General features: G+C 39.1%; 3 protein-coding genes across 10 annotated transcripts in view; 2 read left to right on the forward strand and 1 right to left on the reverse strand.

Moving 5' to 3' along the window:
- The window catches only part of Lrrcc1 (leucine rich repeat and coiled-coil centrosomal protein 1), a 33,092-nt gene extending 30,533 nt beyond the window's left edge, over nucleotides 1-2,559 (forward strand). The window contains exon 19 of the mRNA XM_028885134.2: nucleotides 2,311-2,559. Coding sequence (XP_028740967.1) covers nucleotides 2,311-2,334 — 24 coding nt within the window. The 3' untranslated portion in view covers nucleotides 2,335-2,559. The remainder of the gene's footprint in view (nucleotides 1-2,310) is intronic.
- A 1,489-nt stretch (nucleotides 2,560-4,048) lies between these two features.
- E2f5 (E2F transcription factor 5) lies at nucleotides 4,049-23,534 on the forward strand. Of its 2 annotated transcripts, none has more exons than XM_028885139.2 (8): nucleotides 4,049-4,543; nucleotides 14,541-14,650; nucleotides 16,201-16,362; nucleotides 17,976-18,019; nucleotides 19,699-19,763; nucleotides 20,655-20,922; nucleotides 22,383-22,427; nucleotides 22,846-23,534. In XM_028885139.2, exons 1-8 carry the CDS (start codon nucleotides 4,334-4,336, stop codon nucleotides 22,953-22,955), a joined length of 1,014 nt encoding a protein of 337 aa, XP_028740972.1. In that variant the 5' UTR covers nucleotides 4,049-4,333; the 3' UTR covers nucleotides 22,956-23,534. The 2 variants fall into 2 exon arrangements, with proteins under 2 accessions (XP_028740972.1, XP_028740971.1); XM_028885138.2 differs by having other exon boundaries at nucleotides 4,189-4,543; nucleotides 20,793-20,922.
- Nucleotides 8,360-27,989, reverse strand: Rbis (ribosomal biogenesis factor). Of its 7 annotated transcripts, XM_028885142.2 has the most exons (5): nucleotides 27,865-27,977; nucleotides 26,394-26,510; nucleotides 23,908-24,024; nucleotides 11,357-11,427; nucleotides 8,360-8,377 (listed from the first exon to the last, which is right to left on the reverse strand). In XM_028885142.2, the coding sequence occupies exons 2-4, from the start codon at nucleotides 26,505-26,507 to the stop codon at nucleotides 11,359-11,361; spliced, it is 300 nt and encodes a 99-aa protein (XP_028740975.1). In that variant the 5' UTR covers nucleotides 26,508-26,510; nucleotides 27,865-27,977; the 3' UTR covers nucleotides 8,360-8,377; nucleotides 11,357-11,358. The 7 variants fall into 7 exon arrangements, with proteins under 7 accessions (XP_028740975.1, XP_028740979.1, XP_028740974.1 ...); XM_028885146.2 differs by lacking the exon at nucleotides 8,360-8,377 and having other exon boundaries at nucleotides 10,039-11,427; nucleotides 27,570-27,989; XM_028885141.2 differs by lacking the exon at nucleotides 8,360-8,377 and having other exon boundaries at nucleotides 10,039-11,427; nucleotides 27,865-27,979.
- Nucleotides 27,990-27,996: the final 7 nt, after the last annotated feature.

Genomic DNA, 27,996 nt, shown 5'->3' on the forward strand with positions numbered 1-27,996 from the left:
CAACTATATATTAGGCAGGAGGTTAAGATGAAAGATAACTGAAGAACAAAAGTTTAGCCCCAAAAACTTCAAATCATCCAATCAATACATGGGCTAAACAGCCAGTACGTACCTGAAAATATGTTCAACATCTTCACCTTCAAGTAATTGCAAATTAAAACTACTTTGCTAGTCCATGCCACCCCAGTCAGAATGTGATCCTCAAGAAAATAAAAGGTAAACACTGGTGATGTGGGAAAGAGAAGGATGCTGGAAAGAGGAACCTTTACGTTACTGATGGTAGGGAATGTAATCTCATGTAAGCACTTTGGAAGTCAATCATGGAGATTCTTGCCACAAAACACAGCTATGCACTCCTGGATCTATACCCAAAGGACTCTAAATGAACATACCATAGAGGTGATTATTGCTGCATTATTCACTATAACTAGGAAATGGAACCAGTCTTAATATCCCATCAACAGGTAAAGGATGAAGAAAGTGTGTGGTACATAAACACAGTGGAATTTTATACAACTAAAGAAAGAAAAACATGACATTTGTGGTGAAATAGGTGTGATTAGGACTATTGTTAAGCAAAATAGGACAGACTTGAAGAAAAATATATTCCTTCTCATATGTAAGACCTAAATGTAAAACTATATATACATATATATGTTTATGTATGTGCATATATATTTATAGGCCATGTATCGAGGATAATAAAGAGCTCTTACAGGGGTCAGGGAGTAAAGTAATAGAATACATGTAATAGGAAAGCAGAAGGACTAAGGGGAAGAAAGAACTGTAGAGGGGGAGGGACAAGGAAAAGCAGTGGGAGAGAGTGAAGTGAGAACAGAGTAGGCACTCATATGGATGTGGATGTCTTGATGAAAACCATTGCTTTGAATGCTACCTTTAAAATTGATGGCAAAATGGAAAACAGTCTTGGTGCCACTCTTCCAGGACAACATTTTTTATGTTACATATTATTGTGTATGCTCTTTGGCAAAACAAGAGTATAAGACTGAAAATCATTCTGCTGTGTGACAAGTGTGTGTTTAAATACAATCTGTACTTGCTGTTTGTACTTACGGGATACAAACTTTCAAAAGGCCTTTGCTTTATCTGTCATATTGCTGTGCCATGTATGCTATGAGCAGTGTCATTTATCATAAGAGGATTAACTATCCTGGAAGCATATTTTAACTACACGTTTTAATGTAGAAAATGCAGAAGGTAGATGTTTGTATGTTATAAGCATTTGAAAGGAAAAATAACCAAATCTGGTTTTGGAAAATTACAAAAAAGAGGTAATACAACTGAAATAGAAGCTTTGATGGACTGTTAGCTCAAAGGAGATCTAACAACTGAAAGTTGCAATTATCCATGACCATTGAGTAGGAGTATTCATTTAAAACTCATTCAGTTACATCCGAGGACAAAGCTCAGTGCTGGGGCACTTATTTAGCATGCACAGGGCCTGGGTTCAATCCAATGCACTGCCCTATCTCACAGGGGGTGGGAGGTGGGGGGCGCAAAAGAAAAAAGAAAAACAGTTTACTGCCATCATTAATTTTATAACTTTTGTTTTCTTGAATATTTACTATATTATAACAAAATAGCACATATTTTTAATTTATCCTGTAAATATGAAAATATGTTGTTTTCCACAAATGTCACATACTTTAAATCCAATAAGCTGTGGCCTAATAAATTATTCTTTTCACCATCAAATACTTGCCCCTCATCCCTCAGTCCATTCCTGAATTGCACAGTTAATTTTCTAAAATGTATTAAAACTTAATAATATTACATTACACCATAATATCTGTCCTACAAATCTATGTGGCTAACCTAAATTTGTTGGAAGATTGCTGGCATGGAAATATTACTTTACAGTGAAATATAAGCTAGTTCCACTGAACTAGCAAGTGCACAAAATCTGCCTCGGAGCTTGCCAACCTGGTTTGAACAGTGACTTGAGGTAAAGAGCTTTGAGGCTTTTCTCTAAAACAGCAGACAGACGTTCAGTAATTGATCCTTTTTTGAGAACTGTCTCTTTATAGCCAAAAGACATGGAAATTGAAGTCAGACTGAAACAAGAAGCATGATGTTCTTGGTCACCGAATAACTGCTAAGTGAACAGTAATGCAGTAAGTGACCAGTAGCATCTTAAAGGTTATTTGTATTCTGGTTTTTAATAAGCAGAAATTTCAAAAAAAATCCAGCAGTAATAAAAAAGACTTTTTCACCATCAATCTCCTTTTCAGCAATGTTTGGGGGAAAAGAAACATCATTATTTTTCACTGTGCTGTTCATTGTTCGCAGGGTGACTGGGCACGCAAGGACTGAGACTGAAAAGCACCGCCCTGCAGGTCATGTTCTCACCTCAATTGCTGATGTGCTCCTGAGGGCTCGGACATAAGCACCGACATTTAGTGCTCTGTGTTTGATTATGGTGATGACAGTTGCACAGCTCTATATATTACAACCCAAATCAAAAGACTGGATTGTGTATAAATTTTACATCTATCAGATGTTTTTACAACAAAAAATAAAGGCAAAGGTCTACATTTATAACAGTTTTCTCTCTGAAATTTGGGAAACAGTAGTGTAATTGTTGTTGTTGTTTTTTATTTTAGAATATCAGGCAACAAAAAACACAAAAGATTTTTATGGCTAACTGAAATATTTGCTAATTTGTTAATACTTTAATGTTTGAAACCCAGCAAATTCAAACAAATGAAAATCTCACTTCGAAAAACACAACTATTAAGAGAACTATTAACCAAAAGTTTAGAGTCAATAGTCTTATTGGTCTTTTTAAAACATCTAAATATATTAAAATGTGTTTATAAAATTCCCCAGATAATTGTGGTAAAAGTAATACTGTATGCTGGCTTCCCCCAAACTAACCTTTAGAAACTCTAAGCTCCAACTCCCTCCCTCCTTATGCTCTTTGGAGACTAGGAGATCATTACCAATAAGTTTTCCTGAGGGTGAGATTTTCAGGGTGGCATTAGTGTCTTTGTAGGGAGAGAAATCCAAAGCTGTTCAGTAGCCGCTCAAAAAACGGTGCAAAAATCCAGCATCCACAAGCTAGGAAGAGGCTCCTGCCTAGAACTCAGCAATTCCTATGCCTTGATTCTTAGACTTGCAGCCTTCAAAACTTTCAGAATATAAATTTCTATAGTTTAAATAACCAGTTTCTGATGTATTATGGCAGCCTGAGCTAAATAAGACACACAAAATTGTTTTAGAAATAGTAATAATTTTATTTCACATCAATTTGACCTAGCACACAAGTTCCTTAATCAACATCTCAAAAAACACTTTCTATTATAATATTCATAAAATTTGTTGATTTGCTTAATATAAAATTACCTAGGCAGTTGTATTAGCTGTTTTCAATTTATTTTAGATTCTTTATCCCAAATTTTGTTGTTCTTCGGACTAAAATATTGGCTAATAAACTAATGTCTGTGACAGGAAAACAGCATTTTTGTTTGAAATGGTTTCCAGCATTTACTAGTTGATGCTGTCAGTTTTCCCTCTCATTTTGGTGATTTTTTTCTCTATTGTTAAATTAGGCATTCTTTCATGTAGGATATATCCTCCATTATTTCCTGCCAAATGATGTTTTTAGTCACCTAGTATTTGTGAAGTGTGAACACTATTCAATGTGTGCTAACACCAAGTTGTCAAATAGTTTTTTATCCTGATTCTCAAGTTTGCAAGTAAAATGCAGAGTGGGAACACATTTCCTCCTGTCATACCTGTGTGATTTCACTATCCATCCGTAGTTTAGGATATCACTAAGCACACGATGCTGCGAGCGCCTAAATAATGCGATTGCTGAGAAACAAAACAATATAATTAATTGGGTAAAGAACACTATTAAAGGCAGGTAAGGCAAGAGTTGGGAATCTACCGCCTTCAACAGGCTTTGGAAAGGACTGAGGATTGACGCCGCGTTCTCCTATTCCCGCGAAGATGAGCCTTAACAACACTTGCACCTGATGTAGGTGCCAAAGAGACACCGGGGACGCGAGAGCCGCAGGCCTGACTGCGGGCGCGGGAGTCGGCGGGACCACAGTCCAGGGCACCGCTCGCTAGACACCCCTCCGCGGAGAGTGCGTTTCTAGGCAACGCCGGGCGGCGTCACTTCCTGCCATTTAAACTCGGGCCCACCCTCGCGGCGCTCGCCCGAGTCCGCGCGCTCTGTGGTCCCGCGCGCCTTCTTCGCGGCTCCGGGCGGCTGGTGGACGCGAGGGGCGCCGAGGGCGGGAGCGGAGTCCGCGCCGCTCGTCTGCGCTGCGGCCCAGCGGCTCCCGGCGGGCGGGCGGCGGCGATGGCGGCGGCGGAGCCCGCGAGCTCTGCTCAGCCCACGCCGCAGGCCCAGGCCCAGCCGCCGCCGCCGCCGCCTGGGGCGCCATCCTCGCAGCCGCCCGCGGCGCTCGCGGCGGGCAGCAGCCGGCACGAGAAGAGCCTGGGGCTGCTCACCACCAAGTTCGTGTCGTTGCTGCAGGAGGCGCAGGACGGCGTCCTGGATCTCAAAGCGGTGAGCGGGGGCGGAGATGGGGGGGCGAGGCCTGAGGGAGCTGGGTCCACCGCCCACACGCCGACCGGGATGCCGGGCGCAGGCGTCGGGGCCCACCGGGAAGCGAGGAAGAGGGGGCTGGACGCGGGGCCCCCACCGGCGGGTAGCCGCGCGGTCCCGGCCACAAAGGAGCACCCTGAGCGCGGCGGCCGGGGCCCAAGCACCCAGAAATTCGCGCTTTGCTCTGTTCTCACTCAGGGTTGGTTTGGTGTTGGAAACTGATGCCTTAATGGACCGCTTTGTAGGACTTTATTACTGTTTGAAGAACTTAGTGCCAGTTCGTCTGAAGGAAAGGAAAACGAGAAAACTTCCCACACTTCCCCGCTAAAATAATTTTTAGAAGGGGAAACTCTTCATCGACAGGAAGTGAGATTCGATTTGTTGACTTAATTTGGAATCTTTCGGGTTTCTAGATGGGAGATTTGCAGTCGCACGGAGAGTTTTGTGACTCCCAGACTAACCGGTGGAATTGCTTAGTAAACGTAATTGGTTTTATAAGAATGTTTGCTTCGGTTCAGTTTTTTTCAAACAACGTTCATCAGAAGCTGTTCGGTCATACAGTGATTTAACCGTTTCTGGCAGGATTTGTAAGGATTCCACAGCACAGAGGGGGAAAAGAAGTATGTGATCATGTGAATTAAAAATCCAGCCAGTACACTGAAGTTAAGAGCCAATACTTTAAAAAACAAACACAATTACTAAGGAGTCTACAATCACAGCGGATCGCCTCTATGACTCCTTTACCTGGCTGTACTGGGAAAACTCGCAGCACCCAGGGACTAAGTACCATGCCACCTTCCTGGCTTGAAGCCATTACCATCCTCACTTCTGTGCCCACGGCAATGGAAATAGTGTCTGAGCTGGAGAAAGAAGCCTGCCTTCCGTAACTTTCATGTTGAGTGTCCTCTTGGTGGCCCAGTGGGAGGCACTGGCTTGTTGGCATTGGAATTGCCCCCTCCCCCTCTTCCTGAGTATAGATGCCAATGGGTGTCCGTTTTTATTTGGAAATGTTATTCCTGGGACCTTTTTTTTTTTTTTTCTTTTTGTTGCCACTTTTGAAAATTACTTGTATTCTCATTCATATGGTCTCTCTCTGCCTGCCTTCTCCCTCCCTCTTCCCCTCTCTCAACCTCTTTACCTCCTTAAAAGTACTTTAATGGGCTTCTACAGTATTCAAATTGTAATGAATTCAAACGGTATGGTTTCCAATTTCACCGGGAGTAATGAGGTCAGCAGAGAAACCCCTGATGTTACAAAACATCCATTGAAATCTGCTGTTCAGAATTAAATTCAGCTGTAGCCAGTGATTGTCAATAATGAAAAAAAAAAATCAGGGAATTCCGGGGCTTTCCTATGGTTCGGTCCTGAAACATGCTCAAAACTCAGAATAAGATGAACTCTGTCTGCCCTTCCAGACTTTGTTATGTGGCTTCCTTCCCCTGTATGGCAGCAGGCTCAGGCATCCAATAGCACAAGTTTGATATTCAAGAGTCTTATTTCGGTTATCTTGGATCTGTCCTAAAGAAAGGTTCATAGATTTCTGTACTAATAAGGGTTAATGACTTATAGAGACCAGTGTAGTATTCTATTTCTAGGTAGAAAAACATTTTATTTATATATACATTTCATGTATAAAAATACATATAAAATCTTATATATAGGGGCAGGAAGAGGGGGATCTGTGATTGGTTTTGTAAAATGAATAAAAAATTTCTTAATAAAAAAATAAAATCTTACATATAAAACAACTTATACTAAGGCATTCCTAGTGATGTTTCTCATAGTACATTATGAATTATCATTAAGATATCCTGATAATACATGCTGAAGATCGACTTATTCTGATAATAATACATTTCTATCTGAAAATTATAAAACTCATCCATTATTTTTTTTTATTCTCTGAGGAAAGAACATTTTTCTGTATAAGCTACTGATACAGGTTTTGCACCTAATTTTTTAAATAAAAGAATCCAATTTTGTGAAAATCACAAATATAAAAATATATTAACTTTCCCATGAAATATCCTGAGTGGCCGTAAAATAATCAGGACTGTGTAGATGGTAAGTATAATATTCTCATCCTCTTGTGAGCCTGATACACTAAATTTAGGAAAGTTCTGGGTTAGGTCTGTCAAGTGAGATTTTTCGTTATGTACTATGATGTACTGTTGTGGTAGTCCTTAAAAATTTAAGTTTTCATGTGTGTTTCTGTATCATGGATTCCTTTTTGTAAAGAAAAATACAAAATTTTACTTCTCTGGAATAAAAGTAACACGGTAGGCAATGGGCATCTGTCTAAAAAGGAGGGCACTGGTGGCAGATTCTGTATAGTATTTTATTTTTTTGTACCTTAATAACTCAACTGTTAAAGAGTGTGGGTGTGTGTTCTGAAAATTCCTGTTCAGTATACTTTACAATGTTTTATTTGCCATTTGGCTGCCATCTTGAACTTTGCAAACATAATCTGGATTGTGTACATTGTGCATTATGGTTACTTAAGTTACAATGACACCTAAGTATTGGTACCTCTTCTCTCCCAGATCCAGACACAAATATAACAAATGACCTAACTGATACACACACACACACACACACACACACACACACACACACACACACACAGAGAGAGAGAGAGAGAGAGAGAGAGAGAGAGAGAGAGAGAGAGATGAGACATATTCAGCCTCAGGCTTCAGTAGGTAACAAGGTTTTGAGGTAGTTGACATAGGGAGGTATGTATGGAGCATGGCAAGGCTTCAGTACTTGCTTTAGGACAGCACCACTCCTGAGTATATGCCTGCAGAATTGAAAGTGGGGTCTGGAATAGGAGGGATCTATAAAATCCATGTTCATGTCGGTATTACTCAAATAGTCAAACGATAGGCAACTCAGATGGCACAGTGAGGAGCTTTTCTGTTTTAGAAAGAAATTCTGTACTGGGGAGATGATCCTTGAAGATTATACATGAGTAAACAAATATGCTATACGATTATTTTTTTTTTAATTTTTTTATTTTATGTGTATGAGTGTTTTGCCTGCATATATGTCTGCACTACATGTGTGCCTGGAGCCTGCAGAGGCCAGAAGAGGGCATCAGACCCCCGGATTGGAGTTACAGATGGTTGAAAGCCATCATGTGGGTCCTGGGGATTGAACCTATGTTCTCTGGAAGAGCAGCCAGTGCTCTTATTAACTGCTGATCTATCTCCAGATTCTACTATGATTTTTATTTGAAGTATTTGAGTACTCAGATTCTTAGAAACAAAGCAGGAAAATGTCTGCCAGAAGATATGGCAATATAGAACGAAAGTTGATTAATGGGGTTATAGGCTAAATTGTCAAAACTAGTACCCTCCACCCCATTCATTAATATGGAACTACATTTGAAGGTAGTTTCTTAAAAGGAAGGCTGAGTTAAATGACACTATCAGGATGTGGCCTAATGAAATCTCATCAGTTTCCTTGTGACAGCAAATTTGGAGACACAGAACCAGCAGGGCAGTTCACACATAAAAAGACCATGTGATAACTCAGTAAGAGGGCAAGAGATGGGAGACGAGGGAGGGCAGTGGGGCAGGGGTGTCCGTTAGGAACAGATTAAATATGACAGATGTCACAGTGAAATCTCTGAGTGCCAGCCAAAATAACAGTTCTAGAAAAGGATTTTCGAACTATATGCAGGCACACAATCTCTAGAGATTTCAGTTTATAGATTTCAAAAGATCACTGATTTTCCTAGTTAAGTAGACACTATCAAATACCTTTTTTCTCCTCTTTTGATTATTCTTTGGTGACCTGTTTAAGAAAAATATAAATGTACTTAAAAAAAAAAAAAACTTGTACAGAGTTTATTAAAAATAGCATCAGAAAAATATTCAAAGCTTATCTATTTCAAAATACAGTACAATAGCAGTCAGAGTAACCAAACACAGAGGGTATGTTTAGGTGCAGTTTCTTTAGGGCAGTGCATTGATGTGGGATTGAAACACTTACTATGTAAATAAACGGGGCTGCTTCTGGAGGGGCCCTTCTGCTCTTGGAGTCAGCAATTCTTTGGTATTTCATTTCCTTGTTGATTTATGGCCCCTCCAGACCCACTGAAAACAGATCAGCCTCTCCCAGGAATTTTCTTTGTTGCTCTTAAGTACTCCCACTTCTTCACAAGTTTATAGCATTTTAACATCTCTAGGGCAAATGACCCTCTCTTTTTTGTGCTAGGGATTTACCTGGGGATTTGCACAGGTTACTCTTTTTTTTAAGATTTATTTATTTGTACTGCTGCTTTGCCTCATGTGTATCTATGTGCACCACCTGCATGCAGAGCCAGTGGAAGTCCAAAGAGGTACTTGGATCCCTTGGAACTGGAGTTACTCGTGCTTATGAGCCTCCATGTGGGTGCTAGGAATCAAACCCAGATCCTCTGAAAGAGCAGCAAGTGCTCTTCTTAACAGCTAAGCCATTTCTTCAGCCCCTACAGTTTGATGTTTTAAGCACCATTTTATGAGATACTATCTGCATAGGCATAGACTTAAATGAGTTTTTTTATTTTCAGTAAGCAAATAAGTGGAAATTTAAATTTCTGCTTTTCTGCCATTTTTATCTACCCTTTATGGAACCTATACTCAAGTTTTACTTGAATTCCCTGTTCAGTACAAACATACACTGAATTCATATGCCCAAATTATTTAAAGTCTTTTAAGTTGTATAAAATGTTTTGTCACAGTTTTGTTTCATGAATATAGGACTAATGTCAAATGCTGTTCTTATTTATTATTCTTTAGCTTTCTGGGCTTCTCTATGAAATGAGAACACTTACTTTGCAGAGTTATTGTGAGCTTTACATTAGATAACATCTGTAAAGTCCTCAGTTACCCTATTGCTATAGGTTAAAATCAAGCATTTTACATGTTAATTATAATGAGTTGTGTTTGAAATTAGGTAATAATTAACTTAAGGAAATGGGTCTTTCCTGTCTTCCTGCCATGAATCTTATTCCTTTGGAACCATAAGACAAAATAAATTCTTCCTTAAGTTGCTTTGGTCATGGTGTTTTATCTCAGCATCAGAAAAATAACTAATATATTGAGTCTCCCTTCAAATTCATGACCACTAACTTTTAAGGTGCTATCTATACTCCTCATGTGGTGATATTTTGTTTTACTTATTAATAAAATTTGCCTGAAGCTCAGAGGACAGAGCCAGCCACTAGATTAAACCAAGAGGCCAGGCAGTGGTGACACACACCTTTAAGCCTAGCACTTTGGAGGCAGAGATCTGTCTGGATCTCTGTGAGTTCAGAGTCACACTGGGCTACATGAGATTGATCCAGTCTAGGAGAGAAGCAGATCCAGGCAGTGGTGGCACACACCTTTAAACCTCATGAGATCTCATGCCTTTGCGACCAGTATTTGGGAAGCACACAGGCCATTAATCTCAGCACTAGGAAGGAAGTGAAATGGCTGAGTGGAGAAAGGTATATAAGACGTGAGGAGACAGGAACTAGAACCTTTTCAGCTGAGGACTCAGGCTTTCAGTCAGGATTCCTGGAGATAGGATCTGGCCTTCTATTCAGCCTGAGGATTTGGTGGTGATAAGAAGTTTCTCTAGTGGCTTGTTCCTTTGTCTATCTGATCTTTCAGTATTTACCCCAATATCTGGCTCCGGGTTTCTTATTAATAAGACCATTTAGGATTTGAACAACACCTTCTGTACTGTCCACTATTTTATGTCAGTATTTTTCCTTCCATCCCTCTACCCCAAAGCTGGTGAGAAAATCAAACATATTAGGAAGGAAACGTCTGCTGTTTTGTCTACTAATGTAATAGCATTTGCACTCAGCCCAGTGTTGGACTTCAGTTCCTAATATGCCTTCCCACCGGCTCCTAGCGGTCTCTTTAATGCTCTTCTGTGTTGTTAATTATCTATGTTTGCCAGATCATTCCTATCAGCATACTTACAGGTTGAAATAGCACCTATCTTCAAAAAAAAAGGGGGAAAGAGGAAGAAGAAGAAAAAACTTCTTGAAGACCCATAGCTCCTACAGATACAGTCTTATGTCTCTGTTCCTCATTACAGCATGACACTTCAAATACGCTGTCTATGCTAGCTTTCCTTCTGTTCCTCCAGGAGATCCCTCCTCCCCTGCCAAACTGGTTCTTTCTCAGGTGCCTGGGGATCTCTGAACCTTCTTCCCTCATGGCCTCTTCCTTACACGCCTTTCCTTTGGATTCCACAACTCCTGCGTTCGTGCCCCATGTGTAAGTGTCAGGTTGTTCTTCATTTCTTACACTCTTTGTTCCCTTGCTAGGTGGATCTTGTGGATTCCACTGTTCCTGAGATGTCTGTCTCCTGAGGACAATCAAATTGATGTCTAGCCCGTGCCTTCCTTATAGCTTTGGTGTCTCCTTCATGGCTTACATTCTCATGCCCAGTGATCTCCTTTGGGATGTCACAGTCTCCAAGGTTAAGTTCCTGACTTCCGTTCCTTCAAACCTATTCCTACAGTGGTGTTCCTCACTTGCAGTTGTTCAAGTCAAAAACTCTTTTGAGCCAAGGAGATGACTCAGTATACAAAGGCATTTGTTGCCAGGTCTGTGGAAGAAGAACACCAGCTCTACAAAACTGTCCCGTCTTACATGCATGAGCTGTGGCACATATGCCCCGCCCCCAATAAATATAACTTTAAAAAGCAAATAAAACCTTGAGCCTTCAGATTCTACTCAGACTGTCCCCGCTGATCATCACCTTCTTAGGTTACTCCATCTGTATTCCTACCTTTAGTGGATTGTTGCTGTTGCCTTTCTCATTGATCTCCTTTCTTCTGTTTTCTTCTCAACAAGATTCTCCTAATAGCAAACAAAGAGGACATTTTGAAACATGAAGTCACATCATCCCTGTGCTTAAAGCTGCCTGGTGGCTTTCCATGTCACTAAAATTAAAAGCTGAAAACTTCACAATGACAGAGAAGGTCTGCTGTCTCTCTCCTAGTGATAGCAGAACCCATAAAGTCTCACCTACATGAATGCTCAAACATGAGCTGAACAAGGAGGACACCAGTGAATATTCCAGAGTGGACAAGAAAAAGCCCACTAGGATTCAGCCCTACACAAAGAACTATAGGCAAATTAGGAAAGTTGGGAACAGGAGAGTTGGTCCTCCCTAGGGAAGAGCACACCAATTGGTTATCCAGTGCCAAGTGGTGAGCTCTGAACAGGTTATATTTAGGAATATATATACACACTGACACATACATACATACACGCAATAACAGTGAATAAAGAAGTCATGAATTTGAAGGCAAGTGGGAGGGGCACGTGGGAGGGTTTGGAGGGAAGAAAAGAGAAAAGGAAGAAATGTAATTATCTCAAAAAAAAAAAAAAACAGCTCTTATGGTCTGGATCCTATGTGTACAGTGCAACACCAGATACCAGGAGCTGTTGCTATGGCTGTGAATGATGTGGTGCATGTGTGTGTAGATACTGAAAACACAGAACCATGGCTGGCAGAACTCTGGGTCACTTCTTGAGAACCTTTTCAGAAAGAAGCAAGAACATTCTTAATTTTAGATTTTTTTTTTATGGCTACTTTGCAGTAGGCTGCTGTTCTTCAGAATAAAGTCAAACTCACGAACAGAAATTCTGTGAAGGAAAGTGAGATGGTAAAGATTCTGCTGAGTACTGTGCGACCATGGCTAGTCCCAGTCCTGTTTAAGTTTTGATTCCCTGGAGTCAAGAGTCTTTTGGAGATTAGGAGATTCTAGAGATTTTGTAGAATTCAGACAATGCCAACTCAGAGTTGAGGATACTAAAAAGCCTGTTGCTCCCATCACTGCGCATCCTGTTCTGGTCTACTGTTGGAGACACGAGTCCCATTCCAGAAAGACCTGGATGTGGGGCATCCTGGTTGGTTTTTTTGTCAGTTTGCACAAGGTAGGGTTACTACCTAAGAGGGAACCTCAATGGAGAAAATTCCTCCATCAGACTGGACTGTAGCAAATCTGTAGAGCATTTCCTGGGTTAATGAATGATTTAGGAAGGCCCAGGCCACTGGATGGTGCCACCCTTAGGCTGGTGGTCCTGGGTTATATAAGAAAGCCTGCAGAAGCTCTGAGGATTACCTCATAAGCAGCACTCCTCCATGGTCTGTTGCAGTTCTTGCTTGACTTCCCTCAATGATTAACTGGGATTGGGACAAATAAGTCAAATAAGCCCTTTCCTCCCCATTGCTTTTGGTGATAGTGTCTTATCACAACAGTAGAAACCCTAATGAAGACAAGTTGATGAGTCAAGCAAGTAGTGTTGACTACCAGTTCAAGAGCTGGTAACCATGTCTTAAGCTATAAATCACATTTGTTAATGTAGATAATGTGCTGGAAATTATCAGGAGGACCATTTAACTCCTTTTTCATTAGTGCCATGCATTGTGTAGTGGGACCCTACATTAATGATATAGGCTGTGGACTCTGGAAGTGGAACTAACTGCTGGGTAACCTCTTTTCCTAGTGGGGAACTGATCACAGAAACTACATGGTGTTCTTCATAATGTTCATTCAGTTCTTAACATGGTAATATGTAGCAGGAATCTTAACAGGTCTTATTAATAAAATCAAACCTGAGGCCAGATATTGAAGTGAATGCTGGAAGATCAGAAAAGCGGAACAAGCCACAGCTACCTCACCTTGCCAGTTCCTCAGCTGATCCTGTTTCCTCAGACTGGAAACCTCTGTGTCCTCATCCGAATGGATCTCAGCTGAACTGCTGCTAGAAGCCTAAAAGCTTAACCAGCCAAATGTTTCTAGTTTCTGGTCCTCATGCCTTATATATCTTTCGGCTTTCTGCCATAACTCCTTGGGATTAAAGGTTCACTTTCTGGGATTAAAGGCGTGTGTCACCATGCCTGTTTCCATTGTGGCCTTAAACTCAAGAAATTCAGGTAGATCTCTGCCTCTGGAATGCTAGGATTAAAGGTGTGAGTGCCACCATTTTCTAGCCTCTGTATCTAGTGGTTGTCCTGTTCTCTGACCCCAGATAAGTTTATTAGGGTGCACAATATTTTGGGGAACACAATACCACCACATTTCCCCTTTTTTGTCTAAAATTAAAAAAGCTTATAACTAATACAAGAAAAATTCTAGCCAATAAGTATATACAATATACACAGTCAAGATTACATTAAGATGTCTAGTCCATTATTCAGACAAAAAACTCCATTAATATATTAACAATGTCCAGTCCAGCAACATTTGATAAACTCAGACAAAAAAAATTTTCATTACTTATCCTATGTAAAACAAGTAGTTCTTTTTTTTAAAGTAGATTCAAAAATTGACCTGTTTATCTTATCATATTCAATAATATTTGTGTTACTCTTACATTCTAGGAAAGAAACCACCATGCTTTTTTAAAATCATTGCTAGAATCACCACTATGTTAGAGATTTTTATTTCTTGTTGATTAATACTGTTGGGGTGGGATAATTCATCCATGCAATAAAGCTTTAAAAATGCAGATCATTATTAAACAGATTTATAATTTGTGCATATAATTCCAACTACCCTTATTCCTTAATTGCCAAAAGGTCCAGATTCATAGAGTAAGGCTGTCTTTTGATAAGATTCTTCTAAAGAGAGAAATAGGAAGTGACAGATTAACAATTAGTAGTTCCTCCTTAGCTTAGTCTGTGAGGTGACAAAAATTACTACTGTGTTTTATTTTGGGGGCCATATGTTGTGTCCATATTTTTTTTCCTTCTCTCCAGCATCTGCTAGTGTTTAGATGGGATAATTTCTCTGGTATTTGCAAAGTCTGGGAAATGCTTCAAATATATCTAGCTAATGTTCTCAAGATACTGAGTGGGTCAAATTTGGGATTGGACTCTCGTGTTTTGACCTTAATAGCCAACTTTCTCTCTGACTTTAAAATATACACTGTGCTTTCTCTGTTCTCTTTGTCCTAACCAGGCTGCAGATACTTTGGCTGTGAGGCAAAAGCGAAGAATTTATGATATCACCAATGTCTTAGAAGGAATTGATCTAATTGAAAAAAAATCAAAGAACAGTATCCAGTGGAAGTAAGTCACACAAACCCTACCCAATACTAGCTACATATCTAGCTTTAAACCTTTCTTTCTTTTTTTTTAATTTTATTTTATTTTACAATACCATTCAGTTCTACATAACAGCCACAGATTCCCTTGTTCTCCCCCTTCCTGCCCCCCAGCCCACCCCCCATTCCTACCTCCTCCAGGGCAAAGCCTCCCCCGAGGACTGAGCTCGACCTAGTAGGCTCAGTCCAGGTAGGTCCAGTCTCCTCCTCCCAGATTGAGCCAAGTGTCCCTGCATAAGTCCCAGGTTTCAAACAGCCAACTCATGCAATGAGCACAGGACCTGGTACCACTGCCTAGATGCCTCCCAAACAGATCAAGCCAATCAACTGTCTCACCTATTCAGAGGGCCTGATCCAGTTGGGGGCCCCTCAGCCTTTGGTTCATAGTTCATGTGTTTCCATTTGTTTGGCTATTTGTCCCTGTGCTTTATCCAACCTTGGTTTCAACAATTCTCGCTCATATAAACCCTCCTCTTTCTCGCTAATTAGACTCCCGGTGCTCCACTCGGGGGCGAGCCATGGATCTCTGCATCCAGATTCCTCAGTCCTTGGATGGAGTTTCTGGCACAACTATTAGGGTGTTTGGTTTAAACTAAAATCAATCAAAAGAGATCAAGAAGGGAATTACTTAAACCTTTCTTTAAATGCTCAGTTTAGCTGGCCAATCACACCAGACTTCTCTTCCCCAGGACAGGCTCCCTGGGCTTGCCTATCTGTTCATTATGTGTTGGATATTTTCCTTGCTCTCTCCACTCTTTCATATATTAGCTAGGACATGATTGTGTGCTTCTGACAAATACGCTCTGTTTTTAGAGTACTCCTTCGGCCTTAGTTTTTTGTTTTGTTAGAATTCTATCCCAAACCAGAAGTTTACAGTTAGTTTTACCAGCACCTCAGTGTACACCAGGAGACTTAAATGTAACTGTTTAGCTTTGATGTGATTTTTGGCACCTCGGTCACTAGCTTGGCCTTCCAGGTGATAAAAGCCATTCTAGCACATACTAAGCATTTTTAAAACATGGTTCTTGTCATCAAAATTTTTTGTTGTTATTTGAAAGGTGTTTTTTTGGTGGTGGTGGTGGTGGTGGTGGTGGTGGTGGTGGTGGTGGTGGTGTTTTTTTTTTTTTTTTTTTTGTCTTTTTTAGGTTTTTGTTTTTGTTTTTACTTTTTATGTGCGTTGGTATTTTGCCTGCATGTATGTCTGTGTGAGGATGCTAGATTCCTTGGAACTGGTGTTACAGACAGTTGTAAGCTGCCATGTAGGTGTCAGGTCCTCTGAAAGAGCAGCCAGTGCTCTTAACTACTGAGTCATCTCTACAGCCCCTATCAATAAATTTTCCAAGCAAGTATGTATACAGCTTTGATGTTTTAAGTTTTGTAAGGATTTTAATGTGTGGTTTCCAGAAGAGTGTAAACTCATCTTGATTAATGTATAAGTCCATTTTATTACTATAAAAATTAAATGATATTAAATGGGTGTCTGAACCTGTAGGTATTAATTCTCATGCTTTTAAGGGGTGTAGGTGCTGGCTGTAATACTAAAGAAGTTATAGATAGATTAAGATTTCTTAAAGCTGAAATTGAAGATCTAGAACTGAAGGAAAGAGAACTCGACCAGCAGAAATTGTGGCTACAGCAAAGCATCAAAAATGTGATGGAAGACTCCATTAATAACAAATATCCTTCTGAGTAAGTTTTATATATATAGCTGCAGAATGTATACATGCTTCTTTAGTCTCAAGTCAGTTACCTGATGCTTATGCAGTTAAGTTTTACAAATGAACATAATATTTTACAATTTTCTAATAACTTAGACTGGTATTTTAACAATACTATTATTTTAAGTTGTATTATTAACATTCTTGTGTTGTAGTGAGGGGGAACGATGTGTTCTTTCAGCATCCTAACAGGATGCAGTATTGTAGCTTAGTATGGGGGTCTGAATATTATTGCTAAGTATGTAAGGGTGCTTTAAATAATTATGTCCAGTTGTAGGGCAGTCAAAACCCTAGCAGCTTTCAGTTTTGAAAAAAATAATTTGAGTTTAAAAGACTATCAAAAGTTTATAGTCCTTGATATTACTGTTATAGTCCTGCCTAATATTAACCCAAGAATGGTTTCTACTACTACATAGAGGGATATTAATAATGCAGGCCATGTGTTCCTTACACATCATTGTCTATGCTTAGAGACTTTGGAGATTTCTTTTGTATTTGTTTACCTGTACTTTTACAGAAACTTCACAGTTTTTTCCCACCTCACAGAAATATTTGAGTAATGTATACAATGCATTCATCATGTTGTCTTACTTGTTACTTTTGTGTGGGGGTCAGAGCTCCATAATCATGTGAGAACAATGAGAATTTTCAAGTTGCGTCCTGTGGAACCTGAAGATTCAGAAACCAGTTAAGTGATCTAGAGTTTGTTGCCCTGCATTATATAGCTTTACAAGATTTTGGCCATTTACAAGTCTCTTAAACCATGACTGTACATATGCTGTATACCTTACATAGTTGTGATATTTTGATGTGTCAAAAAATATTTCTGTCTGGGAAAAGACTGCCCTGGATTTAGCTAATTCTTAGAAATGGCAAGGGCTCAGCCAGGAATGGAGTTGTACCATACCACCTCCATCTGGCCCACACACCCAGGAGGCAATATTCCTCTGACTTCCTCATCCCAGGGCCAGGAAAAGGCAACCTGGGATCCTATAGAAAAGAGTTGGTCAAAATTATTCAAACTAACCAATTCAAACTAACCTTCCTTGCCTTGCTTTTTATATGAAGACCCAAATAAAGATTCTGGACTAGTGCTTTCTCCTGCCTTCTAAACACACTGTTCTATTTCCAATGTGGCCTGTGACACATTAGTCTCTAAGAGCTATGAGTGTAATATATTTTGTTTTCCAGAGACTCCTCTCTTTCTTTCTGTTGTCATGCAATTCATTAAAGATAAACAGTTACCCAAGAAGATTTAGCCTGTATGGCCGCTCTCCACTCACAGTGATAATGCTCTTTCCCATCCATTCTGAATGCACACACAACTCTAGTATATGTACCATTTTCCATCATACCCCACAAGTCCTCAGATGTCACAAATCAGAACAGCTGCTTATTAGAGCAAAACATAGAAACTCTGCCTACAGACCTTTGTCTTTCTAAAGACTTGCACTTTTGTCTGACCAAGTGGCAGCACCTTCACTCATTTGATTTCAATTTGGACTTCAGTTTGATTAACTTAACTGTGCAGGCCTTGATATACATGTTGTTCCTTAAGTCTTATGACAGTACATTTTCCTATGTAACTCACGAAGACATCTGCAATTGCTTTAATGGTGAGTACTGTCAGCCTTTTTTACATTTTTCCATTTATTTGTTTATCTGTTAATTTGGTTTTTCAAGACAGGGTCTCTCTGTGTATCTCTGGCTGTCCCAGAACTCACTCTGTAGACCAGGCTGTCCTCTAATTTAGAGATCCACCTGCCTCTACCTCCCAAGTGCTGGGATTTAAAGGCATGAGCCATCACATTCTTCCTCTCAGCAACCTGTAGTTTCTCACAATTTTCCATACACTCAGCCTGACAGTATTTTCAGGAGTTGTGAATATTTTTGTCTTTCTCAGTAGTGGAGTGTTGATAGGCTGCTTACATTTCTGTTTTCATGGCAGTAACCTTTTTCATAATTTTTACTTTATGTGTGTTAGGGCACAGGAGCCAAGGGAAGAGGAACTTAAGTAAGCAGGATTTAACAGCCTTTTCAAAGTCACAGGAGCATTAGAACTTGAAATATAAGCATTGTTTCATGAAACTGTATACAACAGGTACTAGTCACAGGTGGAATGCAGAGAACTCTTGAGGAAAGTTAGGTGAATGTTTTATAACCAGGAATCTTATTCCTAATCCTGTTCCATCTTCTGCTTCCCATGTTTAAAGCTTGAAATGACAATGTGATGTATCAGCTAAAGTGGATGAGACTATTTCCAAAATTATAAACTAAAATTCTGTGCATATTTGTATTATGCATGTTTACTAAAAGGATAGCATGTGTATTGCCCACACAGAGTAATCAGTTTGTCAAATTCTTTTTTAATGCAAACTGAATTTCCATGTAAAGATTGTTGAAAACACATATAACTTTATGGTCCTTTTTTTGCCAGCATAGTTCGTATACATTTTAGTGAAGTTTAGAGAGAGCTTTATTAACCTGAATTGCATAAAAGTTCTGTTGCAAAACAGGCTTCAAAAATAAATTTGCCTAAGGATAACCAGTTACTCTATTATACTTAGCTTCTAGTGTCCTATTGTTTAAATGGTTTGACTGCTTTAAGTATAACCAATGTTTATATGAAGCTAAAGGGTTGCACAGTCTCAGACTTTACAGAACACAAGTAAAAGAAAAGTTAAGGACCTGAATTGTTCAGTGAGAGTATTAGCCAACCCTGAGAATGCTTGAGACTTATAAATGCTACTAATAACATGTATGCCCTCTCCTTATTTAATATCCAGGGCATGGCCATGTTGTTATGGCCTTCATTTTATTGACACTGATGTCATCTGGCCTAGGTTTGTTTTTTGTTTTTTTTTTAAGACAGGGTCTCAGGTTGGCCCCAGTCTCACTATATAGCTGAGGATGACCTTCTGATCCCTCCTGCCTCTTCCTCTTTGGTGCTGGGATTATAGGCATGTGCCATCAACCCTGATTTTTGCAATGTTGGAGATAGAACCAGGCCTTTTTTATAGTCCAGCACTCTACCAACTGAGCTACACCTCTAGCCTCTGTTTATTTAACTTCTGAGATAGATTCTCAATTAGCCAGTGCCGGACTAGAACTCACTCTGTAGCAAAGAAATTCTTAATTTTCCTGCCTTCACTTCCCAAGTGCTGGGATTAAAACCATGTACCACCACACCTGGAAGCCTGTGACTAAGTCTATACTTTTGTCTCATTCTTATCTCATCTTTTATGGTCTATAGCATTCTACAGTTGTTAAGTATTTATTAATTTTATTTTACCAGGTGATACACTGTTGGCCATTCAGGCACCTTCTGGCACACAGCTCGAAGTACCTATTCCAGAAATGGTATGTAGGATAGCTTTTATACAAGTGAAGAAATAGATCTACTGTCTCAAGAGAAACAAATGTATTTTCTTGAACTAAACAAGAACAAACAGTGTGTGGACACTTTTCAGTTATTGGTATTTATATATCTGAAAGCACTGATATCTGAATGTGGGTATCTTCAATACTTTGGTAAAAGTAGCTGAATGAATCTGTACTTCCCTTCTCCCCTGTTCTCAAAGCATTTAGGAATTTATATATCTATATTTTAAAGCTTTACAAAACAAATTACCTTTTGGAAAAGGAAGAATTTTGTTATCTATGTAGGAAGTCAAGTCAGCTGTCTTGGAAAAGTTTTGGTTTGTGAAATCTGTAAATTCAAATAGGATGTAGATGACCACAGTCGTGGTAGCTTACTCCAGAGATCGGAGTTCATGCATGTGGCCACTTTGTACATTATCTGAGCACAGCCAGGTAACATTACAGATAGTAAAATGGATGGTGGTGTATGCATGTAATAATCATCCCAGCATGTGAAAGACAGTTTTGAAACCAACCTGGACAACATAGTATAAGTCTGTCCAGTGAAGATGAAAGTGAGGGACGGGAAAGAAGTGGAAGAGAAGGAAAAGAAAACAAAGGGAACAACAGGGACAAGGAAAGAGGAAAGGACAGGACAGATTGATTATTTAGAATTTTACAACTGATAGCCATTTTAGCAAAGTTCCTCTTAGGGGCAAGTGGCTTACAGACCTCAGAATTCTATTCTACTTGGTCTTTTCTCCTGTGTTGCAACCCAATGACTTTTTCATGAGTTTAGTTGTTAGATTCTAATGACTTTGCCTTTGTCTTAATGTGTCAAGTTAGCTAGCAGTGATAATACTTATTTGTTTATGCCCAATAACTTCAAAGGGTCAGAATGGACAAAAGAAATACCAGATAAATTTAAAGAGTCACTCAGGACCTATCCATGTGCTGCTTATAAATAAAGAGTCCAGTTCATCTAAGCCGGTGGTTTTTCCTGTCCCCCCACCTGATGACCTCACACAGCCTTCCTCCCAGTCCTCAACATCAGTGACTCCACAGAAATCCACCATGGCTGCTCAGAACCTGCCTGAGCAGCAAGTTTCTGAAAGAAGCCAGAGTTTCCAGCAGACACCAGCTACAGAAGTATCTTCAGGTTGGTAGAAAGTCTTTGATCTAAAAATTTCAGGTGACTGCCTCAAACAGTTCAGAGAGCTTTAGATAAAAGGCAAAATAAGCTTATTCAATGTTTCAATTTAGTATACTCTATATTCTATATACCTGTTACTAGAATAGGTATTATAAAGGAAGATTTTAAAGCAAATTCTGTCTTTATATTTTTCTAGACATAATACATATATGGGTATGCATGTGTATATGAATTTTGAGGCAAAGAACCCATAAGGAATACTTAACTACTTTTACTGAAAACTATTCACACACTGGCTCAGGAGCAGTTGAACAGTGTCACAATCAACAGTTTTGTACGTACTCCCACCACAGGCAGTTTCAAGCTACCTATCCAAATCACTGAACTATTACTAATATTAGCCAGGATGTCATATGAAATCCATATTTGTATGCATGTATGTGTATATGCACATTACAGGAGTATCTAATCAGTTACAATGTTTAGACTATATAGAACTTTTGTTTCTAAGCAAATACACTGCAAATATAAAAAGCTATATTATAAAATTTGTATTGTTTGCTAATGGGATATATCATTGCATCTACTGAAATTTCATAATCAGTTACAGTGAAGCTAGATTTTAATTGGACATAATTTAGTTTTTAAGCTTTGTGTTGTATATACCTTGCTTCTTCCTATAAGTTTATACACTATAGCTGAAGAGATGCACACATATAGTCTTTAAAAAAAGTACTAATTCCAATTTAATTGGGATACACGAGGTAAACAAACTGTATATGCTTTAGCTTAAACCTAATTGGTACATTGACTTCCAAAGAGCATTTAAAAATAATAATAATAATTGGTTCCTTTCTGTGTACCATTTGGGAAAGTGAGAGATGTTACTTGGGGCCACATGTAATGTGGTTTGGAATATCAGGTGAAAATGTTAGCTAATAAACCAGCTAAGACTTGTACAAGGGAAAGTAGAAGTTAGCTGTGCAGTGGTGAGCTTGAGGGTAGGCTGACTTGGAAACAATGTGCTTTTGGGAAGCAGAGGATAGCTTTTCAGAAACTTCAGAGACTGAAGATGAGATGTTTGCAGTTGCCACAGCAGAGACAAGATAAGACTAGAATAGGGTGCCACCAGGGAGATAATAGGAAAGGGAAGTAATGAGCAGATAGGAGAAATACTGTTTAGGTAAAGCAAGTACATTTTGATGTATAAGATAAGGAGAAATGAAGTGTTGTTAAGTGAGTAGAATTATATCACACTTGTGACAGATTCAGTTTTAGAAGAATGGGGGCAGTCTTTTCCTGTCTTCAGTTTGCAAGTTTAAAGATAATGCCAAGAAAGTAAGTACTCATGAAATTTTCTTTCCACAATGTGCTAGTACTTTTAACTTCATTCTGCCAATCAAACTAGTGATGTGACTACCACTATTGAAATGTAATTGCCTCTATCACATTTGTGTTTTCAACAGGATCTATTAGTGGAGACATCATTGATGAACTGATGTCTTCTGATGGTAAGTAGTTGAAGACTTTACTACTGGATATACATCACTATCCTCGAGTGTAAATGCCATATGACTCAAGATTATACTAGGCATCTTTTAGAATTTTTATTTACTTGCATTTTTAGGGAAAGACTCCAAAAGGAATACTTACCACTTTCATTGAAATTGAATAGTATGTCACAATGAAGTTTTGTACATATTCCCATCACAGGCAATTTCAAGCTGCCCACCTGAATCACTTTGAACTATTACTAACATTAGCCAGGGTGTCATATGAAATAATTATTAAAAATCATCTGTAGTATGCTAATTAGTAATTTTGCTGGGCTTTTATGTAAGTTTGGATTCAGAATTGTGAGAAATTTTATGTTAATCAACATAACTCCTATGGAAACCAACTGTAACAATGAATATTTTTCCTTTGCAGTCTTTCCTCTCTTACGGCTTTCTCCTACCCCAGCAGATGACTACAGTTTTAATTTAGATGATAATGAAGGAGTTTGTGATTTGTTTGATGTTCAGATACTAAATTATTAGATTCCATGGAAACTTGGGACTGTTATCTACCTCTAACTGTAACATTGTAGAATTCTTAATAACCTAAGTATTTAAAATTATGAATGTAACACCGTTTTAGTTCGCTGATTCTGAAATGTTCTTCCCTAACCTTTAATTTTTTACTTCACAAAACTTGAAAGGGCTCTGACTGCTTCAAGGGGGTGATTAACTGTCTGCTAGCATGCCCCTCCAGTGATTATATTCAGTTTCTTTCAAGCTGAATTCTGCTGTAGCTTCCTCTGCTGAGGAAAGTTAAAGCAGGCTTCAGGCCATCACAACAAAAGATTGCCCAGAAGATCACTTATTTGTCTTTATGTTGTTACTGCCACAAAGTTCTATCTATGTGTCCTTCAGACATTCACTGCCACATAGAGGGAAGGACGTCACTGCTGCGTGGACAGACTTTGTGAAGTGCCTTCTGTTTTAGCACTTTAAGTCTTTCAGTTTGTTGACTTCTGACATTCCACTTTCCTAGAGTCTAGGAAAGATCTGTTATGTAGTTGTTTTTAAAATGTGCCAATGCCTGTCCATTAACAAGATTAAAAAGATCAAGGTGTACGAGCATTCGGTTTATTGACCTTTGGGGGAATGTGATATACTGTAACTAGATCACAACTGAGCCATTAGTCTTGTCGCTTCATCAACATTAGCCGGTTCATTTTCACGGGGCTTCTGAGGAATCAAAGGGAAGAAAGTTTCAACAACAAAAACTTAAGTAACAGCAAACTAAACCACCATGACTACAAACTGTTACCTAGTTTAACTCTTCTAGAGTCCCTTAGGAAATACAATAAATTCTATATCAGACTTAGTGTTTGAGCCTGAATATGACTTAGAGTGCTATATATACCAAAACACTAGGTAAAAATTACTTATTCAAGTGTGTTAGCCTTCAGTTTATCAGTCATGAAAGCAACTAATTTCTACTTACCAGCTCTTTCTGCACAGATTTAAGAGAAAGGCTTTTTGAAAAGTTTGCAAGTTCTTTCTGTATATTTACAAAAGCTGTGTTCATTCTGTTGACTTTTTCATCATTCATAATGTTTATCTGTAAAAACAAAAAATCTTAGAATCTCATAACTGTTAAAGTACTGCACTATCTAAATGTCTTAGCAGGTAAAGGCATTTGCTGTGCAAGCCTGGCAGCTGTCCTCTGACCTCAGACACCCTCTCCTACTCCTGTCTGCATGTGGCACAGACACAAAACTTAAAAAAAAAAAAGTTTTTAAAAAAGAAATCTATAAACTCTTGACTCTACCAAGTAGATATTTTACACAAAAGCTACTATTGTCTTATAAGGAAATTTAGTCAGAAAGTTTGGACTTTTAAAAAATACGGATTTGCCTCATGCTTAAGAGTCTGACATAAACAGATCAAAATGTATGATCTGGAGCTGGAGTTGAGTTTTCAGCAACCACATCATGTGGCTTAACCACCTTCATTTCTAGGGGATCTGACACCCTCTTCTGGACTCTGCAGGCCTACATAGAAGTGGCATATGATACACATACACATTTTCTAAAAAAATGTTATGTGACAAATCCTGGCTCTGGTATTTAACTCATTTATAATAAACAAACCTGGATCAAATGTTTTTAGTCCTTTCAAATAGGAAACTCTTGAGCCCTTTTCTGGACACCTTCTTTTAATGAATGAACATTAGCCCTCTTCAGTGTAAGCACAGAGAAGAAATGGTGTATTCAATGCTGCCACCAGTGTCTCCTTAAAAGCCTTTGGCTTCTTTGTACCACATTCTTCATGAGAACATCAATATTCCCTATTGTCATCCAGAAATACCACAATTATCTGCTGCTTAGTGAATTCAAAAACTCTGATCACTCTATGTGTGGAATCTCTGCTCAGTGAGTTCAAAAAATCTAGTCTAATGGTCTCCTGTCTCAAGGTCCTGTTCTGTTAACAATGGACCTCTACCCTCTGCCCCTATGAGACAACATATCTCCTCCCTCTACCACTCACTTCTCCTCCCCACACCCCCACCCCGTCACCTCTCACCTGTCGTACCTTGACAAAATTTGCTTGGTAACCTGGCTAAGCACAGTTGACCCATTCTGAGTCCAGATCTTAATCTGACTAAAGTCATAACTCACTGACTGGCTTCATTAAATTCATTGTCACAAATTTCAAGCTGTCATTTATGTAAAATTTAATAAAGCTACTTTCTGAAGAAATTACTTGATATTAACTCCAACTACCTATTTAGATATGCCCTTCCTCTGATCCTACCCACTTATGTAAAAGTTCTACTCTTATAGCTCCAGAAAGTAATACTCCTCATAGACTATGAACATGCTGCCCTCGGGTTCCCCACTCTGCAGTATTAGCTCTTTTTCATTCAGGTCTCTGCCAACTACAAGGAAAACTCTCTCCAAACTCCTGTCTTACCCATCTTGACTTCCTTTATAATTATGCAATCACAAATCTCCTTTAGAAAGTGTATCCCAGTTCTTAAGAGAGGTAAGTCAGTTTTTAGTGGACTTTTATGACAACTATTACATCCTGGAGAGCCAGCTCACTTACTACTTAAGCTAAGAAACTTTCTAAGAGTATACATAATCTACTTAGCCATGAAAACAATTTCTCAGGCATTTTGAAGTATAAAGATTTACTATTTTTATTTATATGTTATGCACTTGCATAAGTTTATGTGCACCATGTGTATGCAGGGAACCACAGAAGCCAGAAAAGGATATCAGATCCCCTAGAACTGGAATTAGTTGTAAGCCCCCATGAGGTGCTTAGAACTCAACCTTGGTCCTCTGCAAAAGCAATAAATGCTCTAATTGCTAAGCCATTTCTTCTCCAGCACCTATTTTGAAGAATAAAGACAAACCTTTTCAAATTTTGTATTCTTCATTTTATAGGCTTTTTTGGGGGAGGGAGGGTAGACCAGGTTTTTTTGTGTACCCCTGGCTGTCCTGGAACTCACTCTGTAGACCAGGCTGGCTTCAAACTCAGAGATTCACCTGCCTCTGCCTCCTGAGTGCTGGTATTAAAGGGGTATAACACCACAGCCTGGCTCCATTTTATAGGCTTTTAAGTTCCAAGTTTCTAGTTAGCAAGCTGCTGGTGGACATTGTACACCTTTGCTAGTGGAATCTTGAATATACTTTAAAGTGCACTCATAAGAACTTCTGTCCTGCATACTGTCTTAACAGTAATTTCTGTGGTCTCATACAGCTATTAGGCTGTTGTGTGGGACCTCATATGTGCAGTTTCTTTGTTTTTGCCCCCCTCTTTAATTTGTATTTTAAAAGGGAGGTAGGTTATTTATCTTAATATTTTTAAAATAATCTTGCCTAGTAAGAAAAGCTGAGATTTTCTGGTTTAAATAACAAAATCCCATTATTCAGTAGTTTCTAAGTACATTTTGCTTATGAAGTCAGACAGAATACTTACCTTCTTAAGATTAGTAGTAACTGGTTTTGCCTTATTTTTAGCTTTGAAGGTTCTTTGGCTGGCTATGTGAAATACATTCCTGGACTTCTGCCCTTTTAATTTGTTCTTGGCCATTGTCTAGAAAAGAAAGGGTTAAACTGCTTATATTTTGAACTACAAATAATTTTAACTTTTATGTCCATCTTAGTTTTGATTATTTTAAAAGTTGCTACATAAATACCATGACACTCCTAGACATTTTGCTTTATCAATTGAGGCACACATATATCAGTCTTCCCAATGTCCCCAGCCCAGGCCTGAGATGCACGGTTAATATCTATTGGTTGAATTTGGTACCATCAACACACACAAGCAACAATTTTTTCTCTACAGCATCTTATAGTAGTAACTGGCAACAATTCTGCAAGTTCACACACTAATACACGATTCTGGTTCCTATTATGTATTAGGTACTAAATACTTGTTGATTTCTTCTCCCTTTTTACTCTACTTTCTTTTGTCTAGTACTCCCTATCAAAAACATTCCTTAATCTTGTACTTCCTACCTCCTTCATATGCCTTTCAACAACTTCCCTGATATTTTGATACAAATGGTTTTTACATTAAAACCTTGTTTTCTTTGCTCAGGCTAAATAAAAATTTAAATTCTACCTTAGAAGTTTCAGTCAAATCCATTTAATAATTCATCTAAAGAGCAAATTTTAAAATAATTAACATTTATTGAGCTTTTACTATATATAGTCACTAGACTAATGTCTTATGTGATTTAACTCAGTTATTCCTCACCAAAACCTGGCGGTGGTGTTGGTGGGTGCACACCTTTAATCCCAGCTCTCAAGAGGCAGAGGCAGGCGGAAATTCTCTGTAAGTTCAAGGCCAGCCTGTAGCCAGGGCTACATAAGGAAACCCTGTCTCGGAAAAAACAAGAATAAATTAAATAGGCAGTAGATAATACATGATTACAAGAGTAAACAAAAAACTAAAAAGTTAGTCAATTCCTCTAAAATCCCTTACCTAACCTCTTATCAGTTACTAAGCCTGAAGTAATAAAGAATCGGTATTGAAGTACACATACGCCAAGCAAACAGGCATTTTATATACACAAACACTAACATCAACATAAAGCATACACAGGCAAAGGTATTACTAACTCCAAAGACAAGAGATATACTTAACCAAGCCAGAAACACAGAATGGTTCGAGAAGACAAACAACCTAACGGAGGCCAGGATCGGGAAAGCTGACAGCTTGTGATGAAGACGGTTCAAATACAGGGAACCTGCCAAGGGGGGCCCCAAGGTTTCAGGCCTGCCTGGGCGGGTGGGTCCATAGCCCACGAGTACTAGGCATCGGGCGGAGAAGTCCGTACAACAGAGCCCTCCGGGCCGCTGCAACCAGCAGTCCCAGCACGCCCTGCCTGGGCCCCAAACATTTCACCCCAGCGCGCCGAAAAACCTCGTAAGCGTCTCACCAAACTGCAAAACGCACGCGGCTGTTCAGGTTCCCAGTGACGCCATCCACAAAGTCAAGACACAGGAAGTTCCGGGAAGAAGCGGCCAGTTAGGTGAGCGCTTTCTAGCCGTAACCCCGCCCACGGCAAGGG

Source organism: Peromyscus leucopus, chromosome 2, assembly GCF_004664715.2.
Source record: "Peromyscus leucopus breed LL Stock chromosome 2, UCI_PerLeu_2.1, whole genome shotgun sequence".
Lineage (NCBI taxonomy): Eukaryota > Metazoa > Chordata > Mammalia > Rodentia > Cricetidae > Peromyscus > Peromyscus leucopus.